Source organism: Falco rusticolus, chromosome 3 (genome assembly GCF_015220075.1).
Source record: "Falco rusticolus isolate bFalRus1 chromosome 3, bFalRus1.pri, whole genome shotgun sequence".
Lineage (NCBI taxonomy): Eukaryota > Metazoa > Chordata > Aves > Falconiformes > Falconidae > Falco > Falco rusticolus.
The window spans coordinates 51,019,407-51,037,729 of record NC_051189.1 but is presented as its reverse complement, the minus strand read 5'-3'; the positions used below and the strand labels follow the sequence as shown (position 1 = coordinate 51,037,729).

The window sequence follows — 18,323 nt, the reverse complement described above, 5'->3', positions numbered from 1 at the left end:
GTTACCCAGTGAGAGAGCAGAAGCAATGTGATCGTCACATGCCATGAATTATGAATAACAAATAGCAGTTGTACCATACAGTTTGTGAATCCTCCTTCCTGTAAAAATTCTTCACTCAAACTATTTGGTGAATATTTATGCATGATAAGTACATTCACAGATCTCAAGGTTGATTCACTTTTGACACGTGAATAAAGAAACAAGACTAAATTAATCTTGTTCCCTATTCACTTAATAAAATTAAACCCCGCCAAAGTACTTCAGTTTGATTTATAAAGCTTTTAGGGTATAATGCTTTGTGAGACAGTTACCCAAGATACTGCCTCTTTCCTCCTGCAATGCCAGACAAGATAGATATTGCACAGCTTGCTGGAACAGACTGACAATACAGCTCATAATTTTAGTGCAGTCATTTTCATAGACAGGTCCAGTAAAGGACCATGTAATTCCCCAGTTAGTCTGGTAGAGTTTGAGGCCTGTTTACTTAATCTAATTCTCGTGTCAGGGTGGAGAACAAGAGCTGGCATTAGTTTGTTCTGGAGTCTTTTTTCCTTTTTTGATTCTATGGAAGTCTGTAAAAATTATATGTGTGTGAATCCTGGCCTTGGGAAATATGACTCAAAGCCTTTATTCACAGAATCACAGATTGGTCAGGGTTGGAAGGCACCTCTGGAGATCATCTAGTCTAACCCCCTGCTAAGGCAGGTTCTCCTAGAGCAGGTTGCACAGAGTCACATCTATGTGAGTTTTGAATGTCTCTGGAGATGGAGACTCCACAACCTCTCTGGCAGCCTGTTCCAGTGCTCTGTAACCCTCACAGTACAGAAGTTCTTCCTCATATTCAGAAGGAACTTCTTGTGTTTCAGTTTGTGCCCACTGCCCCCTGTCCTGTCGCTGGGCACCACTGAAAAGAGCCTGGCCCCATCCTCTTGACACTCACCCTTAAAATATTTATATGCATTGCTAAGTTTCCCTCTCAGTTTTCTCCAGGCTGAAGAGGCCCAGCTCCCTCAGCCTTTCCTCACAAGGGAGATGCTCCAGCCCCCTCATCATCTTTGTAGCCCTCTGCTGGGCCCTCTCTAGTAGTTCCCCTTCTCTCCTGAACTGGGGAGCCCAGAACTGGACACAGCACTCCAGACATGGCCTCATCAGGGCAGAGCAGAGGGGGAGGACAGCCTCCCTCCACCTGCTGGCCACCCTTCTTCTGATGCACCCCAGGATCCCATTGGCCCTCTTGGCCACCAGGGCACACTGCTGGCTCATGGCCAGCTTGCTGTCCACCAGGACTCCCAGGTCCTTCCCCACAGAGATGCCTTCCAGCAGGTCAACCCCTAAACCAATATGCAATGAAATGATTGCACAAATATTGCAGACTCTGGTAACAAACTTACATTTGGGCATCCTTATCCTCTGCTCATAATGATGCAATAATCTCAGGTCGCAATTGCAATAAAAGTTGACATGAAATGAAACTACTGTGTAGGCTATTGAATCTGCACAAGTAGTTCTCACAGAAGATACCCTAGTTGTCTTTCATGCTGTTTGCAATAAACAAATTTCTTACCTGACCTGGAATCATGGGATTCTTACAGTAGTAAATGTTATACTTGGCATGTGTTTGTGTAGGATGTAGGATGATGACCTGAAGTATTGTATTTATAGTTGGCAGCACTATTTATACTTGTATATTATTCCACAAAGTTTGTGACCTATACCTTTGATCAGCTTACTGAAGCAAAACAAAATAGATAAGGTCAATGAAAATACTACTTTGCTAATGCTTTCTAAAAGAGAAGACCAAGTATCAAAATGGCCAAGGTGACAGATGAAAATCAATTTAGACAGTTTGTGTTTGTTTACCCTGAAATAACACTCCAAGCCTTACAAAAGCACACCCAGATAACGGATGTATTCATATATCTGTCTTAAGGTCAATACCACTGGGAACAAATTATAAGAAATTTTGCCAAGAGCTTATCCCACAGCTGAAATATCCACATTATCTGAAATAGCCTATAAATAAAATATCTGTGAAGAGATTCATAGATAAATAGTAAAGTTTGTTATATACCTGAAAAAAGCAGTAATGGAAAAATAGCTGTTTCTTACAGCTAAAATCAAAGATGTGGGTATCAGAAATGTGGAGTTCCGCCACATTCTGGTGACCTCTGAACAAAAACGGCCAATGTGACTGCAGGTGTTTTTTAATGTGAAGAATACTGTGTTCAGGGTGACAGGTCACCTCAGGGCCCTGTGCACAGCCTGCCACCAGCCTCATCTTGCTAGGACCATGGGGAGAGGATGGGCCCTGGCTGGGAGCCCCTGCCCTGCTGCCCTGGGGGAGCCCCTGGTACTTCAGCAGCTGGAAAATCAAGCACTGAGCATGCCTGGGACTATCATAGATTTGCGCATGGAAGTCTGGCCATCCAAAACCAGGCAAGCGCATACATTTTAAACACGTTGGGAAAGTGCAATAAATGTTTCATTAGTTCTCCATAAGAAAAGTTATATTTGTGCCACTAACCACAAAAGCAATTTATAGCTATTTTAAGGCAGTGGCTGAACTGGTTAGGTCAAACTACAACATGCAATTAAAAATCTTAGAAATAATCATTTCTCTCTACTCAGCCAGTTTATGCAGGTGTGAGAGGTGCCCTCTCAATACTTCTCTCATTGTACCTATTAGCTTTCCGGCCTTTTGAATTTAGGATATTAACAAGTTTTCATACCATTAAACCATAACTATACTTAGCCTGCAACAATAAACTACAAGGCAACTTCATCCATATGATGAAGTACAGCAACTCATTTACCAAAGTTGTGGCAATAGCTTCTAAGTCTTCTTTAAGACTTCATCCATTTAATAACAATTAATTTATACAGAGTTTTCACAGAAATTGTCAAACCATTACAGAAAGAATAAATTCCCTGCTTGCATCAATCAGAAATCTCTATTGAAGTCAATGGATCTGGGTTTTATTACACAGAAAATGTGATTTCTAAACTGTATGTTTCCATGCATTATTGAAAGATCTCTGAAATAAATTTGAGGGTGAGGGTTGCAGTACTAATCCAGTTGGAAAAAACACAAATCACATGCCATGTGGTTAAGCCCAAATCACTCATGCTTTTAGAGACTGATGTTCACCTTTAGTTTGTTGGGGGTTTTTTACTTACTGCTTTATACGTTCTCTTTTGTCCAGCATGTTTTCTGATTTGTTCTCCATTAGGCCCAGTTTCAACATGCATGGAATAGATAATGTCAAAGAAATCTTCTACGACGGCTACCCGCCGTAAAGACAGCTTCTCATCTACACCTACTCCATCCTGAAAAGGAAAAAAACATAAAAAGAAAGAGTAAGAAGGATGAGATAAATAGATGAATTATGATAGCCATGGGATGCATTGTCCTTTTTTAGCAGGGTGTTAAAAGACACTTCCACTGAGATCTGAAGGTCACCCACCCTGTGAATGTCTGAAACAGTACTGTAGGAAAACTGTATGATCAGAAGGATCACACGGACCCTTGCAAGCAGTCCATTTTGACAAGTCAGGGCATTTGGTCTCTTGATAGAACATGATCTTTCACTCCAGTATTTAAAAACCAAAACAAAATGTGTCTGTGCTTCTTTCTCCAAATGCACAAACAAGATTCAAAGGCTGAAGCAGTCCCAAACACGTGGCACAGAAATGCATTATGCGGCTGTTAATAAGAATGCAACAGCTCTCTTATCCTCTTATTTCCTTCCCACCCCCCACCCCCCCAACACCCCACCCCCAGTAAATCTGTACCTAGCACTTCATAAAGGTATATAATAAAAGGTTTTAATTCACTGGTGACAGAGCTGACTGTAATTATGAATACAAAGGAAGTTGTTACAATTTACCCCTGCAAAACTGGTTTGAAAATATACTACACAAAGACATATCACAGCATGAGGAAAAGGGACATTTTTTTAATTTGTGATTTTTCCACACACGTTTCCAGTTAGTGACAGAAAAGTGAGGACACCTACCATTTCATTTTCAAAAGTAATAGTGCCACAGTAGCTAAAGATTTATGAACAGAACCAGTCCCAAACATCTCTGAAACTAATCAGTGCAGTTCAGTTCCTGCCTTTTAAACAGGACCATCCATATGAGCATTTTTTTGGTTTATAGCTGTCTATGGATTCAGTTGTAACGAAGGGACAGTATCTGGGACCCTTGTTTTTCCAGAGCAGACTGTGTTTTGTAATACAATATAAGTATATGAAGAATAAAATAAGAATGGCCAATTCACTTGTACTCCAACACAGTATTTGAATTTGCACCTCTAGAAGCAGCAGTGTCACCTAACCTTCAATGGTATTTGAAACAATAAGGGCACTCCAAACTCAACACACTTGATAACACCATTACTGCTACTCTAATTCGTGCCACAACAAAACTGATTTACTTTGACCTTTTTTGTGACAAAATACATGCAATTATTGCTGCGGTGACCAAACAAAGATGAAAGATGAGAAATGAAAAGGAAATAATTATGTGATTCCTAGTTGCCATCCCCCTGCTCATAACTTTTTGCTAACCCATTCCAGAAGGTTTGCTGGATGTGGACAAACATGGTTTATTTTTCTCACTGCCTCTATTTGCATTCCAGCCCACTTACTTATATTTTTCATATTGTTCACAGAAAGGACCCAAATAATTGCAATGGCTCCAAAGAACACTTCAAGGTGACACAGAGGCACTCTGACACGTTCCCAGTAGAGATGGAGAAAACATCAGTGCCTTTATAGAGTAACTTTCTAAACATGCATGACTCCGAATGGTATCGAGTTAGGCGGTGTTGATATGCTACCAGCCAGACAAGTTTTGTCCTATCCTGCTCCAGTATGCCCAAACTTCTTCAGAGAGGTCCCTGCCCAAAGCTACATGGTCCCCTCCATCCTCACAGCAGGTTGGGCTCCTTATCCCCAGGAGACAGCTGGACCAGAGCAGAACTCCCACACGTGTGATGAGAGGACTGCCATAGTCCTGATGGAAGCGACTGTGTTGAGGATTCAGGGTGGAGAAAGATGAGGAATCTGCAGTGCAGTCACCACCACAGGTTCAAGCCTTAGAAAGATCAGCTGGGAACAGTTGCTCTGAGATGGTGGTGAGGCTCCCATCCCATTAACAGTCTCTAAAATTTCACTAACCAGCAGTTCAACAATTCTGTGGCATCATGACAGGTTCGGGTATCAACACCATTAAGAATTTACTTGGTATTATCCACCACTATTGCCCACTATTTAAAAAAAGAATGCTTTAGAGATGGGGCCAACATAAAATCCTGATCTTTGCAGCTTTAATCTTTAGAAGAATTCACATGTGAACTCTGTAGGGGGGCCCATCTTCAATCATTATTTTCTCACCACCCAAACAGCACGGTGGGATCCCTAATGATTTCAAACACTCTTATTATGATGACAGCGTTATCTCACATCACTCTCCAAACACTCAGAAGTTTATAGTGTTGATTAACTGATAAAGATTTAATCTGTTTATTACTGATGAGTTTTGTTTTAGGAAATTTCCTACGGGGGAGCTCTCTTTTTTAATTAAAGAGAAACGCATTACAACAATATTAATTTAAAACCTGAGATGCCACCTCAGCAGAGCTGACACATATAAATATTGGGAATATATTCAAAGAAGGAACTCAAAAACAAAACTAATTTTTCTGCTTTTGGAGGCCATAGTGTGCAGTCCTCTTTTTTTGATGGTACCTCCCTCCTGGACACTGACACCCAAAGGTAGGTAGGTAAGCATGATGTGGGTGTGCTCTTCAAGCTGCATTTCTCCATCCAGCTGAATAAAACAGTAAGCATTGCAACTATTGCTAAAAATGCATGGAAATAAAATCTGCACAAACTCTCTGTCATGCCTTCTAACTGAAGTGCCAGAAAATTAATACAAACTTTCCAAATCTTGTCAGTCAAAAAGGGTACAAAAAAAGGGTTTACATGGAGCAGAAACTGTTTCAGGGGAAGACAGTACCATTATTTAACATCTATACTCATAACTTCATCATAACTTTATCTGGTGGGGCCTGCACCTGACTAGGTCAGGCTTCATTCTGGTGCTGTATAAGGCTGTAAGGTAGAGCCTGTTTCGGAAAGCCTGTAGTGCTGCAGAAGGTGCTGAGCTGCTGCGAGTGAGCTGCTCAGTCCATCTGGCAACATGCAGTGCCGAGCAGGGACTGTAAGCCTTAGCTGCAGAAGCAATACACCAGATGAGCAACTTGAATAAGGTAGCTTACTTACCGGGACTTTCGATATCCCAAGATTGATATCCCAACAAGTAAAAAGCTGGGCAAATGATACAACCTCAAACCTCCGCTTAAACCATAAAGTCTTTGAAGTGGACACAGTTGTATCAGGCTTTTCTGCCATACACCATTACACTACACTTTTATCCTGAAATTGCTATTTGATAAAGGCATTAACAAAGGAACTCTACTTTATAAGCTGGCTTTGGGTAAAAATTTTCACAGTGCCTGAGGGGACATTTTTTTAGCCACAACTAGGCTAAAAAGAGGTGAGTGAAGGAATACATGATAATGCTATTCAGATGTCTGAAAGGCTATGAAATGTCCACAAGGGACAGAACAAGTAATAGGCTTAAACCACAGCACAGGAGATTTACGTTAGACATTAGGAAAAACTTACTGTTGATGTGGATAGTCAAGTATAGTAATAGTTTGCCTGGGGAGGCTGTGAGATATGTACGTCACAGGAGGATTTTGAGACCAGGTTAGACAAATATCTGTCACGGATAGTTTGAGTAAATCCTGTCTTGGATAGACTAGATATTAATTGAGTTCCTTCTTGATAACTCTAGGACTGAGAAGCTTAAATGCCACTTTCAAAGTGACTTGGGAACTAACAAAGCTGGAATAGCAATGAGGATATTTATAAATCACTGAGGTATTTTTAGGACTTTTATTCGTCATGGCAAGAGTCCAAGCCTCACTTTCAAAAATTACTTAGGAATGGAAGCCTCACTGAATGTTTCACTTCAAAGACTGGACTTCAACTCTCAAATCTTTTAGGCAAAGCTACATCCCACACATTTCAGTCATCACTGAGGTATGCCCCTATCCTAAACCAGTTCTCAGATTCCTCTCTGGCCAGCAGCATGACAGCCACTGCCAAAATATAATTCATCTTTACAGCTGCTGGAATGGTTTCAATCTCTACCAGGGAAAAGTTACTTAATTTTACTCTTTGTATTGCAGGATGTCCTGTTTACTCTTGGGTTTATGTTTATTCAGAGATCTTACTATGTTCTTAGGATACAAATAAAAAGATGGTTTTCATTTTCAGCCCTACAGATTCCATTTGCACTCTGAGATGGAAGTTATTTGTTTATTTGTTTATAGATAGCTACACAAAGAATAAATGTCTGGACAGAAGTGACGTTTACAGAGTTGTGCACCTCTTGGAAAGTGCTAGGGATCCCTTTGAACAAGGATGCTTGAGGAGAGAGTCAGTCTCTTTTATTGAGGTGGAGTCTATAGAGCTAGTGGGAGTAAAGAAGGGAAAAAAGTTTGCCAGTGAAGCGAACAGATAAAACTTAGTGAAGACAGCAAAAATATCTATTATAAAAAAAGGCTGTCATCTTTATATTACTTTGCAGAGGAGAGAAAAATTTAATACAAGCCTTTAAAATTAAAGCCACTGAAACAAAAGTGCTTGCAATTCCTTGCTTGAGAATACCTGTACCATCTCATGTTGAAATTTCTTGAGAGAAATAGGCCTCATAAAACACCCTCTTGCTTTGAGAATGAATGTAACTATCAGCATCTTTACAGTGTTTGAAAAATATTCCTATAAACACATGATAGACTGAAAATAAAAGTAAAGGCTTTGTTGGTGGTTTTATAGAAAATGTTCAGGTCTATAAAAACCTCTGTTGTAAAAGCCAGAAGCATCTACAAAACATTAACAGTAGATGGAAATCACAATCAACCTAAGTATTTCATTACCTAACGTAAATCACATACAAATGTAAGGCCTCTATGAATGCAGAACTATGATGTGTAACATTTTTCTCATATAACCAGTATTTATTTGTGTCACCACACCTCTGCTGACTAGTATTGCCTCTTGCAGTCTTGAAGATGCACTTCCACTGGATGGGAAGCAAAGTCTTTTGCTGGCTGAAACACTGTGCTCTGAATGAACAAAACATTTTGCATAAAATTAGCTTATATGTAATGAGCTCCTGACATGATTGTATGTAGGTGGTTTACTCCCTTTGGATTCAACACAGGAAAATTTTGTACTGTAACTGTTAAGAGGAACCAATGGTAGTTTATGTGCAACATGAGTCTTATATACCTGTCTGCAGAAATAAGTCAAAATTAATGATCAAACTGAAAATCCCATTATACATTATTTCCTTTATCTGCTTGCTCAGTAACTGTAAAAATACTAATATTTAAAAAGAGAGATGACCATTTAGGAATATCTCTTACTCCACAGAAATTAACAAATCCAGTTTAATGAGCACACAGATTTGAATTCCCAGGTTATTAGTACATCCATTTGAATATCTAATTTATTCCTGTCGACACAGTATAAATTCACAACACATCAAAAATTATTAGTATTTAATAGATATTATTAGACTGCCTAAAAATAATTTGATCATTTCTATCCAGTTCCTAATGGAAAGCGTCCACAACAGTGAAAGAGGTATTTATTATTTGAAATTTATAGTTTCTGTTACTCATTATATGATATGTTTGAACAGTAAATCTCATCTTTTACCAGCAGATGGAGACAGGAAAAATCAGAGTTATATTAAGGCAGATACACACACATCAGAACCATTTCCAGCTGCCAAGTCCTCTCTCTGGAACCTTTAGAGCAACAAACCCTAAAAGGACTAAACCAATAAGCTAGGATATGGCAGCAATGAGTCAAACTAATTGTAGAAATAGATAATGAAAATAAATAGAATAAAGTGAAGTAAAATGGCAAATTAATATGCCATTTGAGATGAGAGACTTAGACTAAACAACAGACAAAAAGGTTTGGGATGTTATGAAAGCTGTAGGTGAGAAAAAGTCCTCTAATTGTCTTGACAGGGGAGTCCTAGACACCCAATAAATAGCAAGACATACCAAATCAATACTGAGCAGAAGTCCCTTTCTCCGTTATCTCTTAGACCAGTCCAGATGACAGGAAATCATAAAAACCAAATCTCTGTCCATAAACAATAAGGGGTGCATGCTGAGTGACATGTAAGTCTAAAAGATCCCACCCAGAAAGACTACCCTACTGAATCCTTTCAGGTGAGGCCATCACCTGGTGTGAATCACTAGCTCTATTTAATTAAGCTCTAGCAATTAGAGATAACGGGTTGTGAAATGCGTGTGCAGGGATCTGCTTGTTAGACTACCATGGGATAAAGTCCTGGAGAGAAGAGACCTAAGAGCTGGTTAATATTCAAGGATCACCTCCTCCAAGCTCAGGAGTGATGTGTCCCAACAAAGACAAAGTCGGGCAGAAACACCAGGAGGCCTTCATGGATGAACAGGGAGCTCCTGGACAAACTCAAACACAAAAAGGAAGCCTGCAGAGGGTGGAAGCAAGGACAGGCAGCCTGGGAGGAATACAGAGAAATTGTCTGAACAGTCAGGCTGGGAAAGCTGAAGCCCTGATAGAATTAACTCTGGCTGGGGATGTCAAGGGCAATAAGAACAGCTTCTATAGGTACATTGATAGTAAAAGGAAGACTGGGGGAAATGTGGGCCCTCTCCAGAAGGAAACAGGACATCTGGTTACCTGGGACATACAGAAAGCTGAGGTACGCAATGACATTTTTGCCTTGGTCTTCACTGGCAGGTGCTCCAGCCACTCTGCCAAAGTCACAGAAGGCAAAGGCAGGGACTGGGAGAATGAAGAACCACCTGCTGTAGGACACAATCAGGTTCGAGAACACTTGAGAAACCTGAAGGTGCACAGGTCCATGGGACCTGATGAGATGCATCCGTGGGTGCTGAGGGAACTGGCAGATGAAGTGGCTAAGCCACTATCCATCATATCTGAGAAGTTGTGGCAGTCCAGTGAAGTTCCCACTGACTGAAAGAGGGGAAATATAACTCCCATTTTTAAAAAGAGAAAAAAGTAAGGCCTAGGGAACTACAGGCCCATCGGTTTCACCTGTGTGCCCAGCAAGACCATGAAACAGATCCTCCTGGAAACTATGCTAAGGCACATGGGAAATAGTGAGGCGACAGCCAACACGGCTTCACTAAGGGCAAATTGTGCCTGATAAACTGGGTGGCCTTCTACAACGGGGTTACATAATTTGTGGACAAGGGAAGAGCAACTGATGTCATCTACCTGGACTTGTGCAAAGCATTTGACACTGACCTGCATGACAGTCTCTAAATCCTTGTCTCTAAACTGGAGAGCCATGGATTTGACAGATAGACCACTCAGTGGATAAGAAATTGGCTGGATGGTCACACACGAAGAGTTGTGATCAACAGCTCAATGTCCAGGTGAAGACCGGCATTCCTCAGGTATTGGGACCGCTTAACATCTTTATCAGCAACATGGACACTGGCATTGAGTGCACGCTCAGGACGTTTGCAAACGACACCAAGCTGTGTAGTGCGATTGACACGCTGGAGGGAAGGAATGCCATCCAGAGGGACCTTGACAGGCTTGAGAGGTGGGCCCATGCAAACCTCGTGAAGTTCAACAGGGCCAAGTGCAAGGTCCTGCATGTGGGTTAGGGCAATTCCAAGTACAAATACAAGCTGAGTGGAGAATGGATTGAGAGCAGCCCTGAGAAGAAGGACTTGGGGGCAATGGTGGATAAAAAGCTCAACATGACCAGGCAATGTGTACCTGCAGCCCAGAAAGCCAACCATGTCCTGGCCTGCATCAAAAGAAGTGTGACCAGCAGGTCAAGGGAGGTGATTCTCACACTCTACTCTGCTGTTGTAAGACCCCACCCTGTACTGCGTTCAGCTCAGGGGCCCCCAACATAAGAAGGACATGGACCTGTTGGAACAAGTCCAGAGGAGGGCCATGAAGATGATCAGAGGGTTGGAGCACATCTCCTGTGAAGACAGGCTGAAAGAGTTGGGGTTGATCAACCTGGAGAAGACTCTGGGGACACCTTATTGCAGCCTTCCACTACTTAAAGGGGGCCTAAAAGAAAGCTCAAGAGGGACTTTTTACAAGGGCATGTAGTGATACGACAAGGGGGAATGGCTTTAAACTGAAAGAGGGTAAATTTACATTATGTATTAGGAAGAAATTCTTTACGTGACAGTGTTGAAGCACCAGAACAGGTTGCCCAGAGAAGCTGTGGATGCCCCATCCCTGGAAATGTTCAGGGCCGGGCTGGATGGGGCTTTGAGCAACTCAGTCTAGTGGACGGTGTCCCTGCCCATGGCAGGGAGGTTGGAATGAGATGATCTTTAAGGTCCCTTCCAACACATTCTATGATTCTATGAAATCCAACTTGCCAAACTGCAATGGGAAGGTCTGCCACCTTGCTTTCCTTGAAGTGTACTAAAATGGGCCTGGAGATTATTTCATGATAGACAAGCTACCTTCAAAGTTATCCTCAGATGCCCCTTTGGCATGAACAGGATAATAACCTGGCCAGTGGTCCCTGAGATAAATATTTTAAGTTCTTTCCATATTGGAGAAGGGCAGAAGCTTTTCTTTTTCATCTTTCTTCAAAAGTGTGGCTGGATAGGCAGATCTATCATCATCAGTGTTGGTGCAAGAGAAGAGCTTTGAAATGAGAACAGAACATGTCTACTGACTCTTGCATTTTGTACTGAAAATAAACATGGACATGGCAAATGAGAGGCAATTTCAAAAAGCCACTTCAAGATCAACAGCACTCAGGGTCCTGAAGGAATGGCAGGGAAGACCCCAGTGAAAAATAAACAACAGGCAGAGCCCTGGCTGCAGTTTACTCTTCACAGTTTAAGAGTCAGCTCTTAACTGAGGTCTTAATACTCTTCCCCCAGCACACTAACACCTGATTATTTTTTTTCCCTAGGTGTTTAAACATTTGCACAACCATTCTGAACAAAAACGGGTCACAAGACAGGCCACATTTTACTATTTGTGAAGTCTGTTGCTGCAGGCTAACCAAACACCATGAGCTCTATCTCTGTGAGCAAGCGGGGCACCACAGGAAGAGCAGATCTGTAGAGCAAAGCAGTCAGTATCAAGGAGCTGATTCCAGACCATACATATTTCAGGCTAGCTCAAACCTGGTCCCCTGCACTGGACAGCCACTTCTGGTTGCAAACTAGTAGGTGCATGCCTGGAACAAATGCCAGTTTTCTTTCACTGAAAGGAACCCAGTTCATGCACTGAAAAAACACTGCAATGTGACATGAAGCACAGTGAGCATGGTCAGGAGCTTTGTTTCAAAGGCACGTTCATTCTCCAAACTAAAATGCCAGTGCAGATGCAGCCTTAGCTTCCTTAATAAGGCAAAAAGATAGGATTTTTCACACATGTATACTGTGGTGAACATTACCCAAACCGATGAGGAAGACACTTAAGTACCTGGCTCAGGGACACATAGCCCTGGTGTGACTGGGAAGAGCAGAAAGAAGCTGAACACCTATTCTGACGTGGACGCCATATTTGCTGCATCGCACCCTCTACCTGCCTCCCTCTCTGGCAAACTGCTGCCTACTTAGCCTGTTAAAACAACAGATGATGCTTCCATCATTAGTTGAAGTCTGATTACAGCTGGCCTTTCTTATTATTATTTTTTGACAGAGAAAGCAAATTAATGCTATATTCTGTCTACAAAAGTATATTGAGCTGGTATATTTAATACAGGAACAGTTAATTCAGGCACTAAATGCATCATATTCAGTGAAAAGAATGGGACAATTTCAATCAAACCAAAGCCAGGACTGGACAGAGAGAGCAGAAGAGCACATAAACACCTGTGAGGCAATGGCAATTTTCACTTCAAAGGTCATCTTTTTGTCAATCTCTAACAACAATAAAAATTTTAATTCAGCAAACTGCATTTTCAATTGAACTTAACCATAATTTATCAATGAATTCTTCATTTTTAAAAATAATCTGAAAAATAATTTCTGATCTTAGACAATTTCAAAATAGTTTGTTTAGAAGTCTACATTTTAAGAGAGAAGCAATAACTATTTCTTTTTTTATATAAACAGATTGCATTATTTCCTGTTCCATGAAGGATGCTGTCTCTTTTCTAGTGGGTCAGCTTTCTATTAGAAATAATTACTTTTGACTTTGAGTGAAAATACTACAGTTCTGGAAATATCCATCACACTTCACTTGCCCACTTCAAACTCACTGTTTGGTAAGCATCTGAAAGTTAATAAACCTAGTTAGGACATTAAAGATACCTGAAAAGAGGAGAAGTGTGACTAAATTTAACTGAAGGTTTTGTTTAGACTCGAGCAGTATAACTAAATTTAACTGAAGTTTTTGTTTAGACTCACATTCATAATCAAAGTTTTAATGCGTTTATTCCTTCTCAATGATTCATTAAAAAATTCATCTAGGTATGAACAACTTCTACCATAATTTTCTATAATTGTGTAAATTCTAAGAAATTGCTGGGTTTAAGTTTAAAAAACTGCCAAGACTTCAGTTCTACCAACTGGATGAAAGTGTGTGAAAATTCACCGCATTAAAGTAACATATTATTCTTCTACTACAGCAAAACTGAACATGGAGGTAAATATTAGGATAACTATAAGATTTCTACCAACTAAGAGACACCAAAAAAAGTTCAAAGAAGTAATTCTGAGTCTGGTGGTAATCCTTCTGTGTACCGATTTCTTCAGTTGTTCACAAAACTGTAAATACACCGACAGGCTAAGCCAAAAAATAGAAGGATAACAACAAAGTGAAGCACAAGTGACCACTAAATGTACACATACTGAAATGACATTCCCTTCAAACACTTTTTCACATCTTTCTACTCTTCATGTATTTTATCTGATAATTATATCTGCCAGGCTGTAAACAGTTATTCTAACACTCTTCCAGAGAAGACTGCAATGCCAAGCTAAATGCTTAGCATGGGAACTGCCTTTTCAGTCTCACAGGTAATCTGGAAGGGTCAGCTATTCCTGGCGAGTATTTTGAAGGGAAGGGACTTCAGCTCCCCGTTCTGACGGCTCAGCACACTGTACCATAATTTCCATGAAACCTTGTTTCTAAAAGTTACTAGCAATGACAACACATACAAAACTTAGTTTTACTTTCATCTCAAAACAGGCAGTTCTTTGTATCTATACAGTACTTTGGTAAGCATAAAAAGATTTGCTGTTCCCAAATAAGGTTACCAGGATAAAAAAACTAATTCTCTTCAAATATTTTTGACTGTAGGGGATTTTAAAATGCATGGGTGTGAATCCTAGAGTGGACCTGTTTAGAGTGTTTTGGGTTTTTTTCTAAATTATAATATCTGGTATTGTCATCAGTTCAGCAAAAAGAAATGGGCAAGCTACCATCTAAATGTTAACTCTTAACACTGCTGTCATGTTCCAAAAATGAGCAATTACACAATTATATTCTAAAGTGTGCTATACTTTACAGGTATTCAAGCACTAAGGGAATGCAACATAGATCTATAATGCCACCTTTTTTCAGACTGATGAAATGCAACTACTGTACGCCAAAACTAACCTAAGTGCTAAAGTGAAGCTTAAATAATAAGAATGCGCTACCCCAAAGTGCTGGGGTAAATATAAATGTATATTTTTAAATTATATTTCAAATACTCATAAATCTCTGATGCAAGGGTGTTCACAGAGGGAACTTACTCAGTAAATAATGTGATATGCAAGTCCCAAGAGTTATATACAGTGGTCAGGTGCCAAGAGGATACCACACCATAGATCAACACAGCTCAGTGACAAAACTTCTAAAAAAATAATAAATTGCTCCACAATCCCAGTTAGTCAGTAAAATACCTCCAAAAGTCAGGGGAAAAGGATGGATCAAAAGACTGCTAGTGCGATATGGTGGGTTTGTGTCTAGATCTCTGGGTCCAACTCCAGCAAGTGCTTTTGTCCCTTAAAGTTGCTTCCACCTTCCACCTGCTGCCTACTGCAAGGAACAGTCCTGGGGTGGCAGGGAGATGAAGTCTGTGACCTAATCTCTCCCACAGATATTTCTGCAACAGCTGTTCACTTGCTTATACAAAATGAGTTCATGGTCTCAGCACAGTTCCCAGAAGACAGCTGGCTCCATCACCAAAATCACTTCTATAACAGACCATTAGGTGCCATTAATTGGTAACCTCATTAGCAACATCAGTAAAGACACTGGGGATCCGATTTTAGGCAGCTTGCAGTAGGGACAGATGAGAAAACATTAGTGGTTTTGCATCACCCATACAAAACCTTTGTGCTGATATAACCCAGGCACTGGTTCAGCAACCTCGCTTGCAAGGCAAAGCGCAGAATAACAACTGTCCCCAGCTCCAGTGCCAAAGGGGACAGACATCTCCAGAGCACCCCGTGCTCCACACCCGGCCTAGTTCTCTGCCCACATTACCAATATACTTCCCACACTGGAAGAAAGCAGTTTGTTGTAGAGAGCAAAGAGGTACTTCCAAGACCAAATATTCCTGGAGTATAAGCTAACAGCCTCTAATGGAGGTCGCTCCAGATTTCTGCAAGGCCAAGCGGGCAGGGATGATGAAGGGGCTCACTGTAATTGCACAGGCAACGTTACCTGACCAGGGATACGGGCACTGGGGACTCAACAGTTAGATTAGTACAAAACTGAATGTATGGGTCTGTGCTTGGCACACTGACTTCTGCCTACAGGCAGTTTTAGCAGTAGTGGTGTTACAGCCCTGATGACCTATGCACATAAGCAAAGTAAGACCTGTAGGGAATACTGGGGTCTGTTCTCAGACCAAGCAACACAGTACTTCGAAAAATCAGGCAAAACATTGGATACACAATCTCTCGACCAGGTCTGAAACAGAAGGAGCAAATGTCACGTCAGATATCAGCAATAAGTTTTCATTGTAGCCAGCAAATGCCATGAACCAAATATCTAACCATGTTCTTCAGGCAAATTCATTATGAGGGGTGCAAAAGTTATCCTTCAAAAAATACACTAAAAAATCCCAAAGTTTTGAGCCTATCTCAGACCTGAGGGAGGGCTTGTACACTCAAACTAGAATTTGTGCAAACTAAATTAGTAGGTAAATAAAGAATATTGCTCTTTTTTTTAATTAGTTTTGTTCATATTTGTGTGTACGCACAGATCAGGTTTTACAAAATTAAATTACCTCAGAAGACATATGTGGGGCTCTTTAACAACTTATTTGTTGGCTTTTTCTTTAATTAAATTACATTTCCCTAATTCTACTGATTTCTCCACTCCTGCAACAGCACTCTTCTTTCCTGGGTAACCTAGGCAAGAACAAGTGCCAGATGCAAAAAACTGTATTTCTGTGAGGAAGTACCGTTGCAAATAGCCAGATTATTTAGACCAATTTTTTTCTCCTTTTCTTCATCCTCCCTTCCCCAACCATAAACAAAGTCCACAGCATGAAGAGGCCAATCCTTGCCAGAAGAATCAAGTTTTGAAAAACACTGCTCAACCATATGTTCAGTCCTGACCAGCGTGATAGTTAGGAGGCTGACATCTGCAGATGGAGAGTTCATATCACCGCTCAGCACAAACATGCTGCTACTGTACACTGAAGTCAATATTAGCCAGACTTTGCTTAGGAAAAATTTTCAACACTGATCTACAGTTTCACCTTGCCAATTAATTTTTGCTACAGGGATAAAAATAAAACATATATCTAAAAAGAACCTAAACTAAAAATGGTGGTGGTGATTGAAAAAAGGAGCCTTTATGAATCCTTTGGGAAATCTCCTTTAGAAGGAAAATTCTTCTGTATCAGATATTACATTGAAGCTGTTAGTGTGATAGAAAACACTTGCTAATGTTACACATGATGAACCTTCATGAAAACCCACCAAACTCTATTTGGCCTGTAGGGTTATGCACTAAGATAATACAACTATCTAAAACAGTCTCCTGAAATTCTTTGAAGGCCCAGTAGACTCAGGTTTTCTCTAAATAAATTCTATCAGCCTTTCCTTCAATAAGCACTATCAGAACGTAAGTCTTTCTTGCCTTACTTAATGCCCTTCTGAAAGCAGGGAGAATACTCAAATGCTTGTGGGAGTGCTATTGGTTCTTCTCACAGAAGCAGTAAGAAAAAATACATCTTCCCCACTACTTTTTACTTTTTCTCCCCCCTTGCTCCTCTTTCAGTCTATCTGCAGCTCTTCATGCAGTCCACTTTTTTCAGGGCTTAAAGAGATGTATGGTTAGCAATTTCCACAGGGACTGTGGGCATGTTCTCTCAGGCATGCTCAGGCACCACTGCTCATCCGAGGGCGGGGAATCAAAATCTGTGCCTGCTCTGCCACTGGCAATGAAATTCAGTGGGTTCATGCTTGTTGTGTCCTTCGTTCAGAACTTTACTGCATAGTAGTCCCCTTCTTCAAGAGCCTATACGTAAAAGATATGCCTCTCTATGAATTTTAAATGTTTTGCAGTCTTATCTAACACGCACATGTATCACTGATTATAAACAGGAGAGTGAATGGAACTATTTTCCTTTATTATGTTGCTTTGAAACTGAAATGGACATTGATGTCTGGACTGCATCAGTAACCTAGAAAGGGGTTAGATCTCAGTTACACTAACTTTACTCAGAACATTTCCTGCATCAAATCTGAAGCATGCCCAAAACAGCAAACAGTCCAAAACACTGGTAAATACACATTACAACTGACTTTGCAAATGCTGTTTTATTGGGTGAATTCAGCTTCTTAATTTTTATAAATATCAGCTTCTTAATTTTTTTAATGAAGGTAAGAGGTACTCTCCAGTTCTGATCACTGATTATGATGTCCACCATTCCTTTTCTTTTTTTAACATAATTAAACAGTCAAATAATGAAGGAAAACATATGATTTCCTCAACAGTACTGCAAAAATAGGTGTTTTGAGTAAGTAGGTAACCAGATTTACCCAACATCTGATGCATGATACAAGACAGGAAATTGGAGCATTTGCAAGAGACTCCCTATTAATCAGATGTTTGCAAGTCTCTGCCTTAATCTAAGCATGCCCATGTGTTTACTACCATATAGTATTACTTTGCATGCTAATATTAGTATATGTAAAGCACAGCTGATGAAAGAAAAGGAAAGATTCAGATGAAACAGTCTGTTCTGTATAATTAAAGTTCATGATT

The 18,323-nt window shown here is 40.4% G+C and overlaps 1 protein-coding gene across 4 annotated transcripts in view; it reads right to left on the bottom strand.

Annotated features, from left to right (window-relative positions):
• NOL4 (nucleolar protein 4) overlaps positions 1 to 18,323 on the bottom strand; it is a 201,349-nt gene that overhangs the window by 161,333 nt on the left and 21,693 nt on the right. For all 4 annotated transcript variants that reach the window (XM_037381296.1, XM_037381297.1, XM_037381298.1 and 1 more), the window contains exon 2: positions 3,178 to 3,327. In XM_037381296.1, the coding sequence (XP_037237193.1) occupies positions 3,178 to 3,327 (150 nt within the window). The remainder of the gene's footprint in view (positions 1 to 3,177; positions 3,328 to 18,323) is intronic.